Here is a 19,311-nt window from a genome sequence, read left to right as displayed (position 1 = left end):
CCCATCTCAAAAAAAAAAAAAAAAAAAGGAAAAGTTATTCCACATCAATTGCTTCTGGATATTAGGTTGTTTTTAAAGTACAAGGTGCTGGGTTTTTTTGCTATGTTAGCTAGGCTGGTCTTGAACTCCTGGGTTTAAGCAATAGAGGTAGGGATAGGATAGGGTCTCCCTAGTCCCAGTGCTTGCAGAAAGACCTGGCCCACAGTGGCCCACTAGGAAAGATCTGTTGGGTGCATGAGTATGTGGACATATATCTATTTGATTATCACAATGAGAGAATTCAGCATGTTATAGCAAAGGTAGGGAAAAGTTTTCAGTTTCCTAAGAGGTGGCTCACATTTGAGAAGTGACAAGGAGAGCCAGGCATCAAGTGGACAACCAATAACTGCTTTATCAGCAGCCCCAGAGTTGCTCGGGCTCAGGGAAACGTTTCTGTAAATCATTTCTCAGGGAACACAGAACGCCAGCCTCATAATCCTGGGGCCAGAAAACACCTGTTGGTCAGTTGGCATATTTTTTAAATATTAGATTTATGTAAAAGGTGCATCTCTTTTTAAATTACAAAAGTAATACTGTCTCACTGTAAAAAAAAATACATAAATATATAAAGTGCATTAGTCCGTTTTCACCCTGCTGATAAAGACATACCCAAGACTCGGTAACTTATCAAGAAAAAGAGGTTTAATGGACTCATAGTTCCACGTGGCTGGGGAGACCTCACAATCATGGCAGAAGGTGAAAGGCACATCTTACATGGCAACAGACAAGAGAGAATGAGAACCAAGAGAAAGGGGTTTCCCCTTATAAAACCATCAGATTTCATGAGACTTATTCACTACCACGAGAACAGTATGGGGGAAACCGCCCCATGATTCAGTTATCTCCCACTGGGTCCCTCCGACAATATGAGGGAATTATGGGAGCTACAATTCAAGATGAAATGTGAGTGGGGACACAGCCAGACCATATCATAAAGCTAAACACCCTTAATTGTGCTCCCACAGATAAGATTTTTAACAATTTAGAGAGTATATATATATAAAGTGCACACTGTTTTGTTACCTTTCTTTCATCTCACAGCACATGCCAAATGTCTTCCTATGTCCCCAAATTTGGTTCTCTCCTGCCTTGTGTAACATCTGCATGGTGTGGCCTGATGTAGCATATATCAGTCAAGGTCCAATCAGGAGTCAGAACACACACAGTGACTTGAAGAGGGAAAATTTACTATAAAGAATTATTAATTATAACAGGTTTGGGAGCTGCGCATGGTGGCTCACACCTGTAGTCCCAGCTATGCAGGAGGCTGAGATGGGAGGATCACTTGAGCCCAGGAAGGAGGTCAAGGCTGCAGTGAGATGTGATAGTGCCACTGCACTCCATCCTAGGTGACAGAGTGAGACCCTGTCTCTAAAAATAATAATAACAGGATTGCCTACTAAGGAGTAAAGAGAATACTCAAGAATTCAGGAGTAGCAGCTCGAGGGAGCAGCCACTGCCCCTAGGGCTGATGCAAAGTCAGCCTTCAGGAGGAAGAAGCTCTGGAGGAGCCTCAGCCAGAGCCAAGATCCACACCTTCCTGGAGAGGATGTAGCTGTGGCCTGCTGGGTGGCCGAGAAGTTTGCTGAGGGGCTGCCCTAATGAAACTCACTGGGATAGGGGGCCAGGAGAAGCCACCATGGGGAGGTACTGCATGTTGCTGGCCACCCAAAAAATTAAAAAGAAAGAAAGGATCTGTGCATGAAATCCCACTTGTAATCCCAGCTACTTGGGAGGCCAAGGCGGGAAGATTACTTGAGCCTGGGAGTTCGAGTCCAGCCTGGGTAATATAGTGAGACCCTTGGACTCTAAAACCAGAAATTAAAAAAAGAAATTAATGCATGGAAGGAAGAGCCAGAGGAAGCTGGAATCAGAAAGCAAAGCCCCAGCTCCTCCAGCGTCTCTCCAGCACCCCCTACAGAGGAAGCCTTCCATGGTGCCAACTGGCTGGGTGGAAATTCTGCAGTAACATGAGCCAGCCATGAAGGTGGATTTGGAGATGAGACGCAGTGGCCACCCACATACTTGGGAACGTGCACTTGGCACACAGGTGGTGGTTGGGAGGGATTGCAGCTCCTGCAGTGATGCCTGGTTTGTGGTGGGCATTAAAAGCCCCTGCATACTTCTGAGAAACCCCAAACCCCAAACTCTACTTTAGTGGCTCAGGGCTGGGCCCAGAGGACTGTACTTTTTTTTTTTTTTTTTTTTTGAAATATAGTTTCGCTCTTGTTGCCCAGGCTGGAGTGCAGTGGCACGATCTTGGCTCACTGCAACCTCCGCCTCCCAGGTTCAAGCCATTCTCCTGCCTCAGCCTCCTGAGTAGCTGGGATTACAGGCATGCACCACCACGCCCAGCTAATTTTGTATTTTTAGTGGAGACGGGGTTTCTCTGTGTTGGTCAGACTGGTCTCGAAGACTCTGTAATTTTCACAAGTACACAGAGTCTGTTGTGGGTGATCCTTGGACAACACGTGAGGAACCCTGGCTTTTGGTGGTTTGGTCCTTGACTCTCATTTCCAGGCGTGGCTAAGTTACTTACCTCATCTTCTCCTCAATCTGAGAGTGTCTGTCTCATAAATGAAGTGACAATGTAAAATGCAGTGGCTTCCATCAGTGCTAGTGATGATTAGTGTCTGAAGCCTGAAGCTTTAATCACCTGGTGCATCCCTCTGCACTCTAGCGAGACCCCTGCCAAGAAGACCAAACACACTTTGGGCAAGGCCCTTGTACCCTTGGTCAGAGCTGCCAAATTCATGCTCGTGGACGCTGTTCCCCTTTCCTAGATTCTTTGCAGACCCTTCTTTGATCCCACAGTCCCTTCTTGCTAGTACTTCCTCCTTCTCCTCCTCAACAGCCCGCTTTGTCAAGTGATACACCTCTTCAGGCCTTCTCCCTCTCCATGTCTCCTCATACCTCTCCAGCTTGGCTTCCCTCCCTATCGCACCACTGGACCAGAGACCATGTAGTTAAGTGCACCGGGTGGTTTTCTGGCTTCATCTGATGATGTCTCAGGAGCATACCACGTGGTTAATATACCTTCTCCCTGGGCCCAGGACATCTCATTTCCTCCTGCCTTCCTGGGCATCCACCCATCATCTCCTCAGTCTAGGCCCTTTACTCTTTGAAGCACTCACAGCCTGCTCCCCAGTTTGCTATCATTCATTGTGTGCTGCGCCCAGGTTCCCTCTCCCAGCTTCTATGCCATGTGACCATTTGACTTCATTCATTGATCCTCTCAGCCAGAACAGTCTTTTTTTTTTGTTTGTTTTTCCACAGGGTCTCACTCTGTTGCCCAGGCTGGAGTACAGTGGTGTGATCACGGCTCACTGCAACCTCAACCTGGGTTCAGTTGATCCTCCCACCTCAGCCTCCTGAATAGCTGGGACTACAGGTGTGCATCATCATGCCTGGCTAATTTTTGTATTTTGTTAGACACAGGGTTTCACTGTGTTGCCCAGGCTGATCTTGAACTCCTGGGCTCAAACATTCGACCTGCCTTGGCCTCCCAAAGTGCTGGGATTACAGGCATGAGGCACCTCATCTGGCCCAGAGCCATCTTTTCAAAGCACAAAGCTGGTAGTGTCCCCTTGCACATCCATGGACCCCCACATGCGTCCCCTCACACCCCCACATAGCCCAGACCCTTTTGAATTGGATCTCTTCCATGGTTTCCCACCACCTGCATGGCCTGCCAGCCCCTGCTGACTGCTTTCCAGCTACTCTGCTGTTCTTTTATTTCCTCAACTCTGTGGTGTTCCTTCCTGCCACTGGACCTGTGTACATGCTACTTTCCCTCCCCACTACCTAATGTCTCTTATATGTAGGCATGTGAAACGTGGTGACTTGTGGGGTTTGACTTCTTTTTTTGAGACAGAATCTCGCTCTGCCACCCAGGCTGGAATACAGTGGTGTGATCATAGCTCACTGCAGCCTCTACCTCCTGGGCTTAAATCATCCTCCCATCTCGGCTTCCCGCTGTGTTGGGATTACAGGCGTGAGCCACTACATCCTTATATGCTCAAATATATCTGAAAAGAACCATACCCAGTTGATAACCATGGTTACCTCTGGAGAGGGGAAGGTTTTGAGGGATTATGGTCATGGGTGAATTTTGATTTATCTGTGTCATTAAAATTTTTGACAGCAAGAATGTGTTCATGTCATGTGAATTTTCTTTCTATAAAGATTGGAATAGGGCCAGGCACAGTGGCTCAGGCCTATGATCTCAGGACTTTAGAAGGCTGAAGCAGGAGGATTGCTCGAGTCCAGGAATTTGAGACCAGCCTGGGCAACATAGGGATACCCTGTTTCTACAAAAATTTAAAAAATTAGCCAGCATAGTGGCACACACCTGTAGTCCCAGCTACTCTGGAGGCTGAGGCAGGAAGATTGTTTGAGCCCGGCAGCTGGAGGCTGAGGCAGGAAGATCGCTTGAGCCTGGCAGGTTGAGGCTGCAGTGCAGTTTCCACTACTGCACTCCAGCCTGGGTGACAGAGTGAGACCCTGTCTCAAAAAAAAAAAAAAAAAAAAAAAAAGACTGGGATAGTACCCAGCATGATACCTTGTATGCAGCAGGAGTATGCCCAGTATTGAAGCCTTTTGCTGTTATTTTATGTCTATCCCCCTCACCCATATAGGTAATAGAAGCGAGGAGGGTGAGGACTCTGGAAATCTTTTTGAGAAATGATAAATAAGAACACAGGACACAAAGTAGATTCACAGAACCAAGTGAACTGCATGTACATTAAATACCAACATGAATTTGGGATGCTGTAAATTGTAAGTTTAATCTTTATCAGACTCTTTTTCTGAAAAGTTGATGACTAAGATAAAATAGCATGATTTCCTTTGGGAAAATTGAATTGCCCTTTAGAAACTTTTTATTATGATCATTTTTAATGTGTACAAAAGTAGAGAGACTAGTAAAATGAACTCCCACCTATCCACCTATGCATCTCCCCACTAATATAGCTGTCAACAATTTTCTTATTTTTTTGAGGCAGGGTCGCTCTCTGTTGCCCAGGCTGGAGTGCGGAGGCGTGATCTCAGCTCACTGCAACCTCTGCCTCCCAGGCTTGAGTGATTCTCCTGCCTCAGCCTCCCAAGTAGCTGGGACTGCAGGTGTGTTCCACCATACCTGGCTAATTTGGTATTTTTTGTAGAGACGGGGTTTTGCTCTGTTGCCCAGGCTGGTCTGAAACTCCTGGGCTCAACCGATCTACCTGCCTCAGCCTCCCAAAGTGCTGGGGTTACAGGCATGTGCCAGTGTGCCCGGCGAGCTGTCAACCTTTTGCCATTCTATTTCATGTAACTCCCTGCTCCCCCAATTTTATTTTGTGAAGAATTTAAGGGGGATGTAGAAGACTCCATTAAATATGAAAGCAGTCAGATCTGAGGTAGCATTGTGTGATACCAAATCAAGACTATTGTAAAGGTGTTATTAAAAATATATTTTTTTCTCGTTGTATCACTTTAAACATTTGCTCTTTGGAAATTTGTTCAGTGCCAGCCGTGTGTCAGAGATGACAGAGCCACAGGCCTTTCCCCCCGCATCCCAGCTGCAGAGGAGGAGGTGCAGATTGCAAACCGTAGTCTGGGGTGCTAAGGTGGGCAGTAGAGGTGGTTGTCTCTCAGTTAGGGAAGGTGGTAGCAGGAGGAGGGTTCATCAGGCTGAACTCAGAAGGATAGGGCAGGATTTCACCTGGTGTCCAACGCAGGAGAGCAGTCCAGGCTGCCCCTGAACGTTTGACTGAAAGCAGTTTGGTTAAAAACAGTTGATCAAGATGACTTTGGCCAAAAATGACCTCTTCAGTGATGAGTTGCTCAAGTGTTGGTATTTTCAATACATCAGGAAGTAGATTTATTTATTTATTTTTTTGAGATGGAGTCTTGCTCTGTTGCGCAGGCTGGAGTGTTGTGGTACAGTCTTGGCTCACTGCAACCTCTGCCTCCCAAGCTCAAGCAATTCTCCTGCCTCAGCCTCCCAAGTAGCTGGGATTACAGGCAAGCGCCACCACGCCCGGCTAATTTTTGTGTTTTTAGTAGAGATGGGGTTTCACCATGTTGGCCAGGCTAGTCTTGAACTACTGACCTCAAGTGATCCATCCACCTCGGCCTCCCAAAGTGCTGGGATTACAGGTGTGAGCCACCGCGCCCAACCAGGAAGTAGATTTAGAATCTTGTATGTATCTCTAGCATTTTCTTCTGTTGTCTGAATTTTGTAGGGTTTTTCCACCTATTTTTTGCATGTGTTTCCAGTTTATTTTCAGCCAGTTATTTCTGCTCTGCAAATTAATAGTAGAAAGTTAAAAGCAACTCAGGGCCAGGCACAGTGGCTCATGCCTATAATCCCTGCACCTTGGGAGGCTGAGGCGGGTGGATCATCTGAGGTCAGGAGTTCAAGACCAGCCTGGCCAACATGGGAGAACCCCGTCTCTACTAAAAATACAAAAATTAACTGGGCATCGTGGCGCATGCCTGTAATCCCAGCTACTTGGGAGGCTGAGGCAGGAGAATCATTTGAACCTGGGAGGTGGAGGTTGCAGTGAGCCGAGATTGCACCATTGTACTCCACCTGAGGGACAGAGTGAGACTCCGTCTCAAAAAAAAAAAAAAGCAACTCGATGTCCAACTTTTCACAACATGAATGTGTACAGGCAAACTGGGGTGTAAGATCACCTGCTTCCTAGGGTACCTGGATTACAGATGTGTGGAAGATGAGTAACTGGGTGAGATTTGTTTTCCTCTCTATCATTGAGACAGTTTGCTTCAAGGAACAGCTATTTTTCTGACCAGGTTGGATGCTGCATCTAGGGAGGGTGGGCCGATAGGAGTATGCATTGGCCCATCCAGGGAGTGGTCAGCAAGATGTGTGGAGCATGATGGGGAGGAGTGTTGGAAGGAGAGGAGGAGCCCGGCATGGGAAGATGTGTGGAGAGTGATGGGGAGGAGTGTTGGAAGGAGAGGAGGAGCCCGGCATGGGAAGATGTGTGGAGAGTGATGGGGAGGAGTGTTGGAAGCAGAGGAGGAGCCCGGCATGGGAAGATGTGTGGAGAGTGATGGAGAGGAGTGTTGGAAGGAGAGGAGGAGCCCGGCATGGGAAGATGTGTGGAGAGTGATGGGGAGGAGTGTTGGAAGGAGAGGAGGAGCCTGGCATGGGAAGGGCTTGGAGACACTGAAGAGTTTGGCTTTGGTTCTGCAGCCACGTGAGCCACGGATGGTGCTCAGGCATGGGTATGGGAGAGAGATGACAATTTAGAGTCAGGCCCCCGCCTGGCTCTGGGACTGACTTGCCCTGTGACCCTGTGAATTTTATCCCTGTTCGGGCCTTGTCGAGCTCCTCTGTAGAGGGTGAATTTCTATGATTGTACTTTCTGAGTTGTCATATTTCATTATCTACTTTAAAAGTTTCTCTCTCTCTTTTCTTTTCTTCATCAGATGGTAAACACTCTGTTCTGAATTTAAAGGTAAGATCATTTTTTTAAAAAACTGATTTTCTCAATAAATAGAGTTTTCATCATAATTTTTCATAAATTTTCAACAACTTTGGTGTTGAAACTTTGGCGGTGATTTTGGGGGAAAAATAAATCTTCCCTTAAGAGTTCTTTCCTGTTGAATATTTCTTTTAAATGCTTTTTTTTTTTTTTTTTTGAGAAGGGGGTCTCACTGTCGCCCAGACTGGAGTGCAGTGGCGCAATCTCAGCTCACTGCGGTCCCTGTCTTCCAGGCTGAAGCGATCCTCCCACCTCAGCCTCCCGAGTAGCTGGGATCGCAGATGCATGCCACCACACCTAGCTAATTTTGTGTATTTTTGGTAAAGATGGGGTTTCACCATGTTGCCCAGGCTGGTCTCAAACTCCTGAGTTCAAGTGATCTGCCCACCTCGACCTCCCAAAATGCTGGGATTACAGGCATGAGCCACTGTGCCTGGCCTTAAATACTTTTAAAACATGAGGAAATTGATATTTTCCATAGTTTAATGATGAAAATAATGTATTAAAGGGTTAGAAACTACTTTATGATTAAAATGAATGTTGAATGAATAGACAATTTTATCTTTTGTTAAAATTATTTTTTGAGACAGGATCTCCCTCTGTGACCCGGGCTGGAGTGCAGTAGTGTGATCATAGCTCACTGTAGCCTCAATCTCCTGGGATTGAGTGATTCTTTTGCCTCAGTCTCCTGAGTAGCTGGGACTACAGGCACATGCCACCACTCCTGGCTAATTAAAAAAAAAATTTTTTTAGAGATGGCATCTTGTTATGTTGCCCAGGATGGTCTCAAGCTCCTGGGCTCAAGCGATCCTCCTGCCTTGGCCTCCCAAGGGCATTGGGATTGCAGGCATGATGTGATGTGCCTAGCCTGAGATTTTTTTTTGAGATGGAGTCTCGCTCTGTCACCCAGGCTGGAGTGCAGTCGCGCAGTCTTGGCTCACTGCAACCTCCGCCTCCTGGATTCAAGTGATTCTCCTGCCTCAGCCTCCCGAGTAGCTAGGACCACAGGTGCATGCCACCATGCCCAGCTAATTTTTGTATTTTTAATGGAGATGGGATTTCACCATGTTGGCCATTTTGGTCTCGGACTCCTGACCTCAGGCGATCCCACCTGCCTCGGGCTCTTAAAGTGCTGGGATTACAGGTGTGAGCCACTGCACCTGGCCTGGCCTGAGAATTTTAATAACTAATTTGCAAACATGGAAATAGTTCTAACTTAAGTTTTTCATTGTGCGATGTCATAGGAACTTAAAAATTAAACATTTCTCTGCAGAGTTAATTTATAACCTTGTCTACTTTGTCAGCAGAAATTAGAAACTTAATATCACACCACCATGTAAGGAAAAATTAACAAAAGTTCACAGCCTTCCCTTTCCTTTAGGTTTGGGGTTGAGAAACAATATCTTACTGTTCCTTTCTCAGCATTTTGCAAATGTGCTTCCCTGCAGTTGATGGGATCCTTTTTGCCCATCCCAGTCAGAAGAGGCCTGGCTGGAGTTTGCTGAGGGCATCTCCGCTCAGCACTTGCAGCCCTACCTAGCACATGCTTTTAAACGTGAGCCCACAGCCCGCTACTCACAGGATCTACCTGTAAGGACAGTCACTGAACTCAGTGCAGAAAGGCAGGAAGAAAGCTCAGGCAGGACTTCCTTTATAGCCTCAGAGAGCCCACCAGAGGGGAAGACACTTAAAGTCTCAGATTCAGGTATAAGAAACAGTGTAATCCCAGCATGTTGGGAGGCCAAGGTAGGAGGATCCCTTGAGCCCAGGAGCTCAAGGCCAGCCTGGACAACAGGAGACCCCATCTCTACAAAAAAAAAAATTAGGTGTGATGGCCCATGTGTAATCCCAGCTACTTGGGAAGCTGAGGTAGGAGGATTGCATGAGCCCAGGAGTTGGAGGCTGCAGTGAGCTGTGATCATACCACTGCACCCCAGCCTGGGTGACAGAGTAAGACCCTGTCTTAAAAAAGGAAAAAAAGAAATAGTACATATTAAAGTTTTGAAAGCTAAAACAAACAAAGAACAAGAGTCAAAATGAAGGAAATAAAGCATGCTTATATACCTGCTGTCTAATGACCTAGCTGCTGGTGTCCACTTTATAAAACACTAATGCTCTGCACTTATTCCTCTTATGTTCTTTCTTTCCTAGGATGAAAAACCTCCATTATGTGAGAAACCTCCACCTTCCCCAGGTATTTGCCTTTTGAATTATGTTATGATTGAAAAGCTTGTTTTGGAGAATATCCAGATTAATTTTATCTGAAAATAAAGATTACGTTTTCTTCTTCTTGTATTAGTTGTTGAACTTTCACCCTTGCCTCAAAAGAGAGGGTCCAAACACTAGGTAGTGGACGTATGTCCATACAGGATGTGCTTGGATCCTGGGAGGGTGGGGGTTGGACCTGGGGGGGTGTGGACCTGTGGGATATGCTGGGATCCTGGGGGAAGGGAGGTGGACCTGTGGGATATAATGGGATCCTGGGGGTGGAAGGAGGACCTGTGGGATGTGCTGGGATCCCGGTGGGAGGAGTGGACCCATGATGTACTAGGATCCATGCTGGGCAGGCAGGTGCAGTTATGGGCTCTGCTCTGAGGCTGAAGGCAGAGGGAGAGGTCTAGAGATGCTCCCTGAACAGTTTGGGGAGCTTCAGTGGCTTCCAAAATGGAGGTTATAATTTTTGCTGTTAGGTCCCACATTGTTACAAGATCTTTGGGGTGTCGCTTTTCTGGCCGGAAATGTCTGTGGTGCCAGTGTGCCTTTGCCTGAGTTCTTGTCCTGCGTCCAGGAAGAATGAGGTAAGCAGACAAGTGGAGGATGAGCAAGATGAAGAGGAGCTTTACTTCGTGTTAGGACAGTTCAGAGGAGACCCACAGTGGGTAGCTCCTCTCTGTAGGCAGGTCGTCCCGTTAAGTGTTCCGCTCTCAGTAGAGAGGAGGCCCTGGAGTCGACGGCTCCTCTCTGAAGGCAGGTCATCCAACTGTCTCTGCAGCTCTCAGCAAAGAGGAAGCCCTGGAGAGGGTTGTTCTTCTCTGCAGCTGGTTATTCTGACCAGCTCCTAGTAGAGAGGAGGCCCTGGAGTGGGTTGCTCCTCTCTGCTGCTGGTCCTCTGACATCTCCAGCTATCAGCAGAGAGGGGAACTCCTCTCTGCAGCTGGTCATCTCATCTGCTCTGCTCCAGCTAAGCCCAGGGCTTTTATGGGCCTCAGAAGGGAGGAAGTGCGCACCAATTGGTCCATGGGTGGCCATGGGTGAGCCTGGAAAAGGCACCACAAATTCCTACTGCAGTCCCACGGGACGGGTAACCCAGTCCCCAGCCTTCAGGCCCTCCCCGACCTGAAGGTGGGGCCTCACCGGGGACCTGCCTGCTTCTGCCCAGGAGCCTGTCTGCCTCCTGCTGCCCAGTCAATAGCACCCAGGCTGCTCACACCAAGGGACAACTGCAGGCCAGTGCAGAACCATCCTCAGCAGCCCCTTGTCTTTCCCTCCTGTGCTCATGGGTGCCCAAAGTCTGGAGGGGGCTGAGGCGGCAGGGTGCTGTCGTGTCAGTACTGCCCTGAGTATGCACACTCCCGGCCAGGCTGTGACAGTGCCCAGGCTTGGCCTCAACCCCGCTCCAACCCTGCTGCGAGACTGGAGCAGGCGCCAGGAGCAGGGAGAGGCCAGGCAGCTAGAGCAAACACCCATAAGCCTGCGGGGACGTGGGAGCCTTCCCAGGCCCCCAAGGGTGCCGACTGCAGAGACACCCAGGTCCTACACCTGGGAGGGTGACTGTAGCAGCACCCCATGAGCTCCTGCCCCACCAACTCAGAAGGGGCAGGGCTCCCGCTTGTCCCCGGCTCCTGATGGCTCTGTGGAGCATGCAGCCCTGACCATACCTCTGGAGCAGATGCCCACAGTGGGGTGAAGCCAGGCAGTGGGATCAGGCACTTCGGAGCCTATGGTGGGTGGTGGGGGCCTTCTTGGGCCCCCAAGAACACAGAGATTCTCGGGTCTGCAGCCGGGCTTGGGCAGCTGCAGCGGCACCCAGGGAGGGCCGGGGATCCTGCCTGCTCCATGGAGCAAGAAGCTTGGGCCACACCTCCCTGCTCTAGAGTCTGTGCGGCGGCCACTCTAGATGGGCCGCTGCTGCCATCAGTGTCACTGCTCTGAAAATCCTGTTTTAAGTCTCCTTCGCGTCAGATTAACTTTATTTGCAGCCTTTCAATCTCAGCATTTTCAATGCTGTATTCTGGGTGATTGCTGGGGCTCTAACTTCTGCGCCATGCATTCATTTTTCATGATGTGTATCCTGCGGCTCATCCCATCCTTTCAGTTTATGGTGTTAATCAAACGTTAACTTCCATGATTTCTGTGACACTGACTACGTCTCTCTGAAAGTTGTAACCGTGCGCATCTAGTCTTAGGGTTTGTGTTGCAGCCCCTTCTTTTCTCTCACTTGCCATTGGTGTTTCTCTGGCTCTGCTGTTTGATGCCTCTTGGGGTCCCTGAGATTCCCTGTGGCCCGCATGGGGATGCTAACCTCTGTTTACTGCACCCTGCCTGGAGAGGGAGAGCCAGCAGGCTGCCAGTCTGTACCGACTGCTGCCTCCAGCAACTGATGGGGATGGACAGGATGTGAGGCCCACCGGGATCCGTGGGGACCCCTCTTCCCCCTGGCTTTCTCCAGCCCCCTGGCCTGCCCTGCCTTTCTGCCCTCAGGGCCTGTGTGTTCTGCCTGAGGAGGGGCACACATTTCTACTGTTGCTGCCTGGGTCAGGAGGGTTAACCCCTTGCTATTCCCACTCTGGTTATCTAACTCAACAGCTCATCAGCTGTTTCAAGCTGCTTCTTTTTAAATATAATTTTATTTATTGATTGATTTTTGTAGAGATGGGCTCTTGCTATGTTGCTCAGGCCGGTCTCGAACTCCTGGCCTCAAGCAATCTTCCTGCCTCAGCTTCCCAAAGTGCTGGGATTGCAAGTGCGAGCCACCAGGCCCAGCCTCATCAGCTCTTTCTAGGCCACTTTGTGTCTCCACTCCTACCAGGGCAAGGTGTATCCCTGGAGCCACCCCCCCCCCCGCCCATTTTCTAGCTGCCCTCTCTTGGCACATTTCAGGCTGTGGCATCCATCTTCAGTCTCATCTCAACTGTTTTATCTCTGGGATTTCTCAGGGTTCCCTTGTTTCTGTGTAGCTGTGGAGTTTCCCATTTCTGAGCCTCACCTTTCGCATGTTAGGGATTGGATGTGTGTGTGTCAGAGGTCGGGCCAGGCTCTCTGGAGCCACCAGCCATCCTGCCCTTGTCTGTGTGGAAGCTCTGCTTCCGCCTCTCCCTCCCCTGGGAAGTGTGCTGGCCAGGGGCCCATGGAAGCCTCACCTCCTGTGACTTTTCGGAGCACATCTCCCTGTGGAACAGCGCTGGTTTCCACCCCTCTTTCTTGCTCTTCCTTCTTAAGGTCCTACGTGACCTCGGTTTTCTCCTCACCCTGGTGCCTTCAGGTGCTGCCCACAGGCCAGTGGCTCATCAGTCTCCCCAGCAGAGGCTGCCCGTGGGACTCTGGGCCTGTGTCCCAACCCAAGCCTGCCTCCCCTTGTCTTCCATCCCCACCTGCTCTTCACAGTGTGCTCCTCATCTGGGGGAGCAGCTGCCAGACACAGACCTGGGTGGTCATCCTTGGTCTGCTTCTCTCTCACTGCCTGCACCCAGCCAGTCACCAGCCCCTGAGTCCTGCTCTCATGTGTCCTTTTCTCTGTGTCCCCACTCTAGTGCTGCCCCTCGGCTGCTGGGCTAGGCCTCATTCTAACCAGCCTTCTTCCCTGCTGGCCTCTTCCTTCTCACACCTCTGCTTGAAAGCCCTGCTGGCTCCTGCTGCCCTGCAAGATGAACTTTTCATGCCACATCACAATGGGCATGGCCTCCTTCAGCTCTGGCCTCCCTTTCTGGCCTCCCCTTAGTACCTCTCTTCCTGCCACCTGCTGTGACTTCATCAGGCCACTTACTGTTTCCTGTACAAGCCACTCCCTTCCCAGGGACCAAAGAACATGGCACCAGGCCTGATGTGGTTTTTGGAACAAAGCCAGGTGATTTTGATGTAACATTGTCAACATCAATTAACATTGTAAAACTCTTCCCCTGAACCTTTTCAGATGTAACTGGTAGAGCACGTCAAAGATATACAGAAATAACCAGAGAAAAGTTTGAGGCATTAAAAGAAGAAAATATGCACCTAAACAATACGAATCAAAGCCTTACCCTTGAACTAAACACAATGAAACAAGCAATGAAAGAACTACAGTTAAAACTTAAGGGAATGGAAAAAGAGAAGAGAAAGCTCAAAGAGGCTGAGAAGGCATCTTCACAGGAAGGTGGGGACGGACATTGCCTTTATTAGAGGAACGAGCAGGACTTCACTCAATTATTTTGAGAGTTAATATTTATGTTGTGATATTTGTGTTGGTAATTTATGTTGTAATATTTCAGGTTTTTTTGTTAATATCCTTCTGTTTGTTGAGATTTGATTTCATCTGCTATATCATTATTACACTAAAGAAATTCCTCAGGTTGGAAAGAAGCTGAATTTACAAAAACAAAACAAAGAGATTCCAATACTTCTTTTGGAACTTGATGCTTAGTTTACATATATTTCACTTCAGTTTTTATCACCAAGAGACGCATATAAAAACTCGTCCTTTACCATAGACTTATCAATGATTATATTTTCCTTGCTAATTTTATAGGTTAAAAAAAGAAATAGTATTTTAATTTGTATTTCTGTTATTATTGATGAACTTGAATATTTTTTCATATCTTTGCAGGTCATTTTCTTTTTCTTTCATAAAGCTGCCCATTTTATTTATTTATTTTTTAGAGACAGCATTCCACTCTTGTCACCTAGGTTGGAGTACAGTGGGGTGGTCAGAGCTCACTATAACCTTGAACTCCTGGGCTTCAGTGATCCTTCCACCTCAGCCTCCCAAGTAGCTGGGACTAAAGGTGAACGCCATCATGCCTGGCTAAGTTTTTTTTTTTTAATTTTTTTTTTTATAGCAATGAGGCCTCGTTGTGTTGCCCAGGCTGGTCTCAAACTCCTGGACTCAAGGATTTTTCCTCCTTGGCTGCTCAAAGCACTGGGATTTTAGATATGAGCCACTATGCATGGCCAAGTTGCTCACTTTACAATGAGACACTTGACTTCTTTTTATTGATTTGCAGGAACTCCTTACATATGAAAGATTTTATCCTTTTGTCATAGGTGTAATATTTTCTTAATTTGTTGATAATTGGGATAAATCTATAAAATGTTTTTCTTTTATGACTTACACTGTTGGTATTAAGTCATTTTTAACTCTAAGGTTATATAAATATTCACCAATATTTTCTCTATACCTTTTTCTATTTATATAAAACTAATATAGCTTTAAGTAAGGTGGTGTCAGTTTTTTTCATATAGACCCTGCATAATTCTTATCTTAGGCACATTTATTTTTAGATACTATATATTATTTGTGCTGTTACCTTGTGGGATCTATTTTGTTTTGTTTTCTAATAGGACATTGCTATTATGTGGGAAGGTTATTAGCTCTAATACATTTTCCATGTATTCTATATGATTTTTCTTTTTCTTTTTTTTTTTTTTTGAGATGGAGTCTCCCTCTGTTGCCCAGGCTGGAGTGCAGTGGCGTGATCTCGGCTCACTGCAAGCTCCACCCCCTGGGTTCACGCCATTTTTCTGCCTCAGCCTCCCAAGTAGCTGGGAATATAGGCACCCGCCACTACGCCCGGATAATTTTTTGTATATTTAGTAGAGACGGGGTTTCACCGTGTTAGCCAGGATGGTCTCGATCTCCTGACCTCGTGATCCACCCGCCTTGGCCTCCCAAAGTGGTGAGATTACAGGCGTGAGCCACCGCACCCGGCGTCTATATGATTTTTCAAAGCACATATTCTTATGTCATCTGAAACAATGACTATTCCTTTCCAACTTGAAATTTTTATTTTACTTTATTGTACATGCAAAAACTTCCACAAACTTCCAATATAGCGTTAACTATTCAGTGTTAAAAAACGTTGTAACTTTTATTCATTCACACACACATAGACACACATACACACACAGACACACAACACACAGTTCATTGCCTCTGAGCGTGAAAGGGGGGAAAAGCAAACGATTTGCAATTTAAATAAAATCTGGATAAATTGGACATTACTTCTTATAGTATAATATTAATTTTTTTTCCCTAGTTGCTGCACCTGAATTACTTTATCTGCGAAAACAAGCTCAAGAACTGGTGGATGAAAATGATGGATTGAAAATGACTGTCCATCGTTTGAATGTAGAACTCAGTCGATATCAGACAAAATTCAGGCATTTGTCCAAGGAAGAGGTAATGTTTCCGATTGTGAAAATCAGCTTTTCAGATTTTTTTAGCCTTTACTGTTGAATTGATTTCCAATCTTAAGAGGTTCTTATTTATTATAGTTTGATGTAAGAAAAGCTCTGTCCAAGGCACAATGTTTCTAAGGACCATTCTGTTTCTTGCCTCTTTCCCTTCCTTCTTCCTCGGAATAAAGGCAATAAAGACTGTAAAACATTGGGACAATACAGAAGTGTACAAAGTAAAACAGGCCGGATGAGGTGGCTCCTGCCTGTAATCCCAGCACTTTCAGAGGCTGAGGCGGGAGAATTGCTTGAGCTCTGGAGTTTGAGACCATCCTGGGCGACATAGCGAGACTTAGTCTCTACAAATAAAAAATTTAAAAAAATTAGCTGAGCGTGGTGGCACACACCTGTAGCCCCAGCTACTCAGCAGGCTGAGGCAAGAGGATCTCTTGAGCATGGGAGGTCGAGGGTGAAGTGAGCTGAGATCATGCCACTGCACTCCAGCCTGGGCGACAAAGCAAGACACTGTCTCAAAAATTAAAAAAAAAAATAACAAAAGTAAGAGAATGAAAGTCTGTGTTGGCTGCTCCCTTCTCAGTCACGTTCCTGAAAGTTGCAGCTGTTGTCAGTGCATTAACTTGGAAAGGAAAGCAGAGTTTTCAGTTATAAGAGCAGTTGCAGAGTCCAACTCCACACACTCTAACTGAGCAGGTCACTGCGTGAGATGCTGAGAGGAGTGCCAGATGAACCAACGCTCAGGTCCTTACTCTTACAGAACTTGGGGCTGTGAAGATGTGAGTGACACTGTGGACACAGGAGAGGGAGGCACCGCTGGCTGGGCTCTTGCTGGGGTAGAGGGTGGGGAGGCACACAGTGTTCTCCCGTGGCTCCTGGGAGTTCAGGCCTCATGGGCTTCTGAGTTGCTTTTTGAAGGAGGGCTTACGTTTCACTTTTTTTTTTTTTTAATAACAGCTTTGAAATATAATTCACACCATCCAATTCATACCCATTTTAAAAGTGTACCATTTAGTGGTTTTTATTGTAGTCACAGAATTATGCAGCCATCACCACAATCAATTTTAGAGCACTTTTGTTAAATAAATAAATGTTGGCTGGGCATGGTGGCTCACACCTGTAATCCCAGCACTTTGGGAGGCTGAGTTGGGCGGATCATTTGAAGTCAGACGTTTGAGACCAGCCTGACCAACATGGTGAATTCCCATCTATACTAAAAATACAAAAAAATTAGCCAGGCGTGGTCGCGCGCACCTGTGATCCCAGCTACTTGGGAGGCTGAGGCAGGAGAATCGCTTGAACCTGGGAGGCAGAGGTTGCAGCAGTGAGCCAAGATCATGCCACTGCACTCCAGCCTCCAGCCTGGGTGACAGAGAGAGTGAGACTCTGTCTCAAAAAAAAAAAAGGAAGTGTCATACCTGTTGGGAATCACTCCCTATGTTCCCCTGCTGCCCACTTCCTCCAGCTCAGCCCCTGGTAACCACTAATCTATTTTCTGTCTCTATGAACTTGCCTGTTCTGAACATTTCATAAAAATGAAATCATACAAGACATGACTTTGTGTGACTGATTTCTTTCACTTAACGTAATACTAACTTTTAAACAAAAACAAATAAAGTTCTTGGGGTCCTATAATTCAAAACTTGCTTGCTTTCTGCAGGACCATGGGGCAGGCAGACAGGCCCAGGGACAGCCTCCTCCCATGTTGTCTTCTGCCCTGTGCAAATGCCATGTTCTCCATGACAGTCTTCCCTGATCACCCCAGCCAGAAGTGATTGATCTCTCTCTCTTTTTTTTTTCAGACACAGTCTCTCTATGTCGCCCAGGCTGGAGTGCAGCAGCACAATCTCAGCTCACTGCAACCTCTACCTCCCGGGTTCAAGTGATTCTTGTTTCTCAGCCTCCTGAGTGGCTGGGATTACAGGTGTGTTCCACTGCACCCAGCTAATTTTTGTATTTTTAGTAGAGATGGGGTTTCACCACTTTGGCCAGGTTGGTCTCAAACTCCTCATCTCAAATGATCCACCCTCCTCAGCCTCCCAAAGTGCTGGGATTATAGGCACGAGCCACCATGCCCGGCCCGCTCTCTCTTTTAAACCATTGCAGACTTTTGTTTGTAATCACTCATAAGGCACTTACAGCATTCTACCCTATACTATTTTTGTATATCATGTTCATTTGTGTTAGTGGAATTTATTTCTGTTCCTAGGTCATAGAATCCTTGAAAATAAGGGTTGCGTTGCAGTGTCCATAATGACTTAGCGAGTTGCCAATGTTTGCAGAGTGAGTGAGTAATTACATAGATATTAAGGTGTTCACATTGGAAAGCTTTTGTGAAATAAATAATTATTTTGTCTAGGCCATTGATTCTGTACTAGATTTTCCCTCCTACTCTAAACAAATAGAAAACCAGACAGAATATGTAATGCAAATGTTTACAGATGTCAAACAGCAGGCAGTACCGGCCTATGACCCTCAAGAGCAGCAGGATAAATAGATGAGCCTGTGATCTGCTTTGTGTCTGGAGGCAGTCTCAGATCACAGAGCAGGGAGGAAGGGCCTGAGCTGAGCCCTTCCCTGAGTTCAACAGAGATGAGAGTCTGGGGAAGCTGAGGAGACTAGAATTTGTGGGGCAAGAATACCAGAAAGAATGGAGTCCTGGAGAGAAAGAGCTACTTATATAAATCTGCATGGGGCTCCTTGGAGTCTTGTAGAATATCACCCTGCACATGTGTAGGATGAGACTCCAAGATACTGGGCAGAAAATAAGAACAGGGAGCTGTGAGCTGCATGGTTCCCAGAGCTCACACAGCACCGGGAACCTTTGAGTTCTGCCCAGCTGCAATGGAGAGACCTTGCATTGAGTCAAGAGCCCAGGAGGGCCATGCCTGAGAGGTATGGCTAAAAGAGTTTTTTGGGAAAGGTTACTACAGACTTACCATGACCAGGGTGAAAAAACAACCCTCAGAAGCATGAAGGTGATCCACAAGCAACTTAGGAGCTGAAAGAAAGAGAGAGAGAGAGAGAGGAGGGAGGAAGGAAGGGCGGAAGGAAAAGAAACCAGTACTCTTTAAAGGAAGAAAACAGAATCCAGACACTCAACAATGTGACATTAAAAAGTTCCATATCCAGTGAAAACAGTCACTAGATACGTTCCAGATTTTAAAAGACTAAAAAGGACTGGGCACGGTGGCTCACGCCTGTAATCTCAGCACTTTGGGAGGCCAAGGCAGGCGGATCACAAGGTCAGGAGATCGAGACCATCCTGGCTAACACGGTGAAACCCCATCTCTACTAAAAATACAAAAAATTAGCCAGACGTGGTGGCAGTCGCCTGTAGTCCCAGCTACTCGGGAGGCTGAGGCAGGAGAATGGCGTGAACCTGGGAGGTGGAGCT

At 47.1% G+C, this 19,311-nt stretch overlaps 1 protein-coding gene and 1 long non-coding RNA gene across 3 annotated transcripts in view; one reads left to right on the top strand and one right to left on the bottom strand.

The window, feature by feature from the left end:
* Window positions 1–19,311, top strand: part of CEP89 (centrosomal protein 89) — a 100,270-nt gene that overhangs the window by 24,924 nt on the left and 56,035 nt on the right. For both annotated transcript variants that reach the window (XM_024238235.3, XM_054538841.2), the window contains 4 exons: window positions 7,477–7,505; window positions 9,684–9,726; window positions 13,663–13,881; window positions 15,761–15,903. In XM_024238235.3, coding sequence (XP_024094003.3) covers window positions 7,477–7,505; window positions 9,684–9,726; window positions 13,663–13,881; window positions 15,761–15,903 — 434 coding nt within the window. The remainder of the gene's footprint in view (window positions 1–7,476; window positions 7,506–9,683; window positions 9,727–13,662; window positions 13,882–15,760; window positions 15,904–19,311) is intronic.
* LOC129051761 (uncharacterized) lies at window positions 5,488–13,451 on the bottom strand. The gene is made up of 3 exons (XR_010138479.1): window positions 12,893–13,451; window positions 9,597–10,789; window positions 5,488–6,323 (listed from the first exon to the last, which is right to left on the bottom strand). It is a non-coding gene; the product is annotated as an uncharacterized LOC129051761 (long non-coding RNA).

The sequence above is a fragment of the Pongo abelii genome, chromosome 20 (genome assembly GCF_028885655.2).
Source record: "Pongo abelii isolate AG06213 chromosome 20, NHGRI_mPonAbe1-v2.0_pri, whole genome shotgun sequence".
Classification (NCBI taxonomy): Eukaryota; Metazoa; Chordata; class Mammalia; order Primates; family Hominidae; genus Pongo; species Pongo abelii.
The sequence above is the reverse complement of the archived record's forward strand: the minus strand, read 5'-3'. Positions and strand labels throughout refer to the sequence as shown.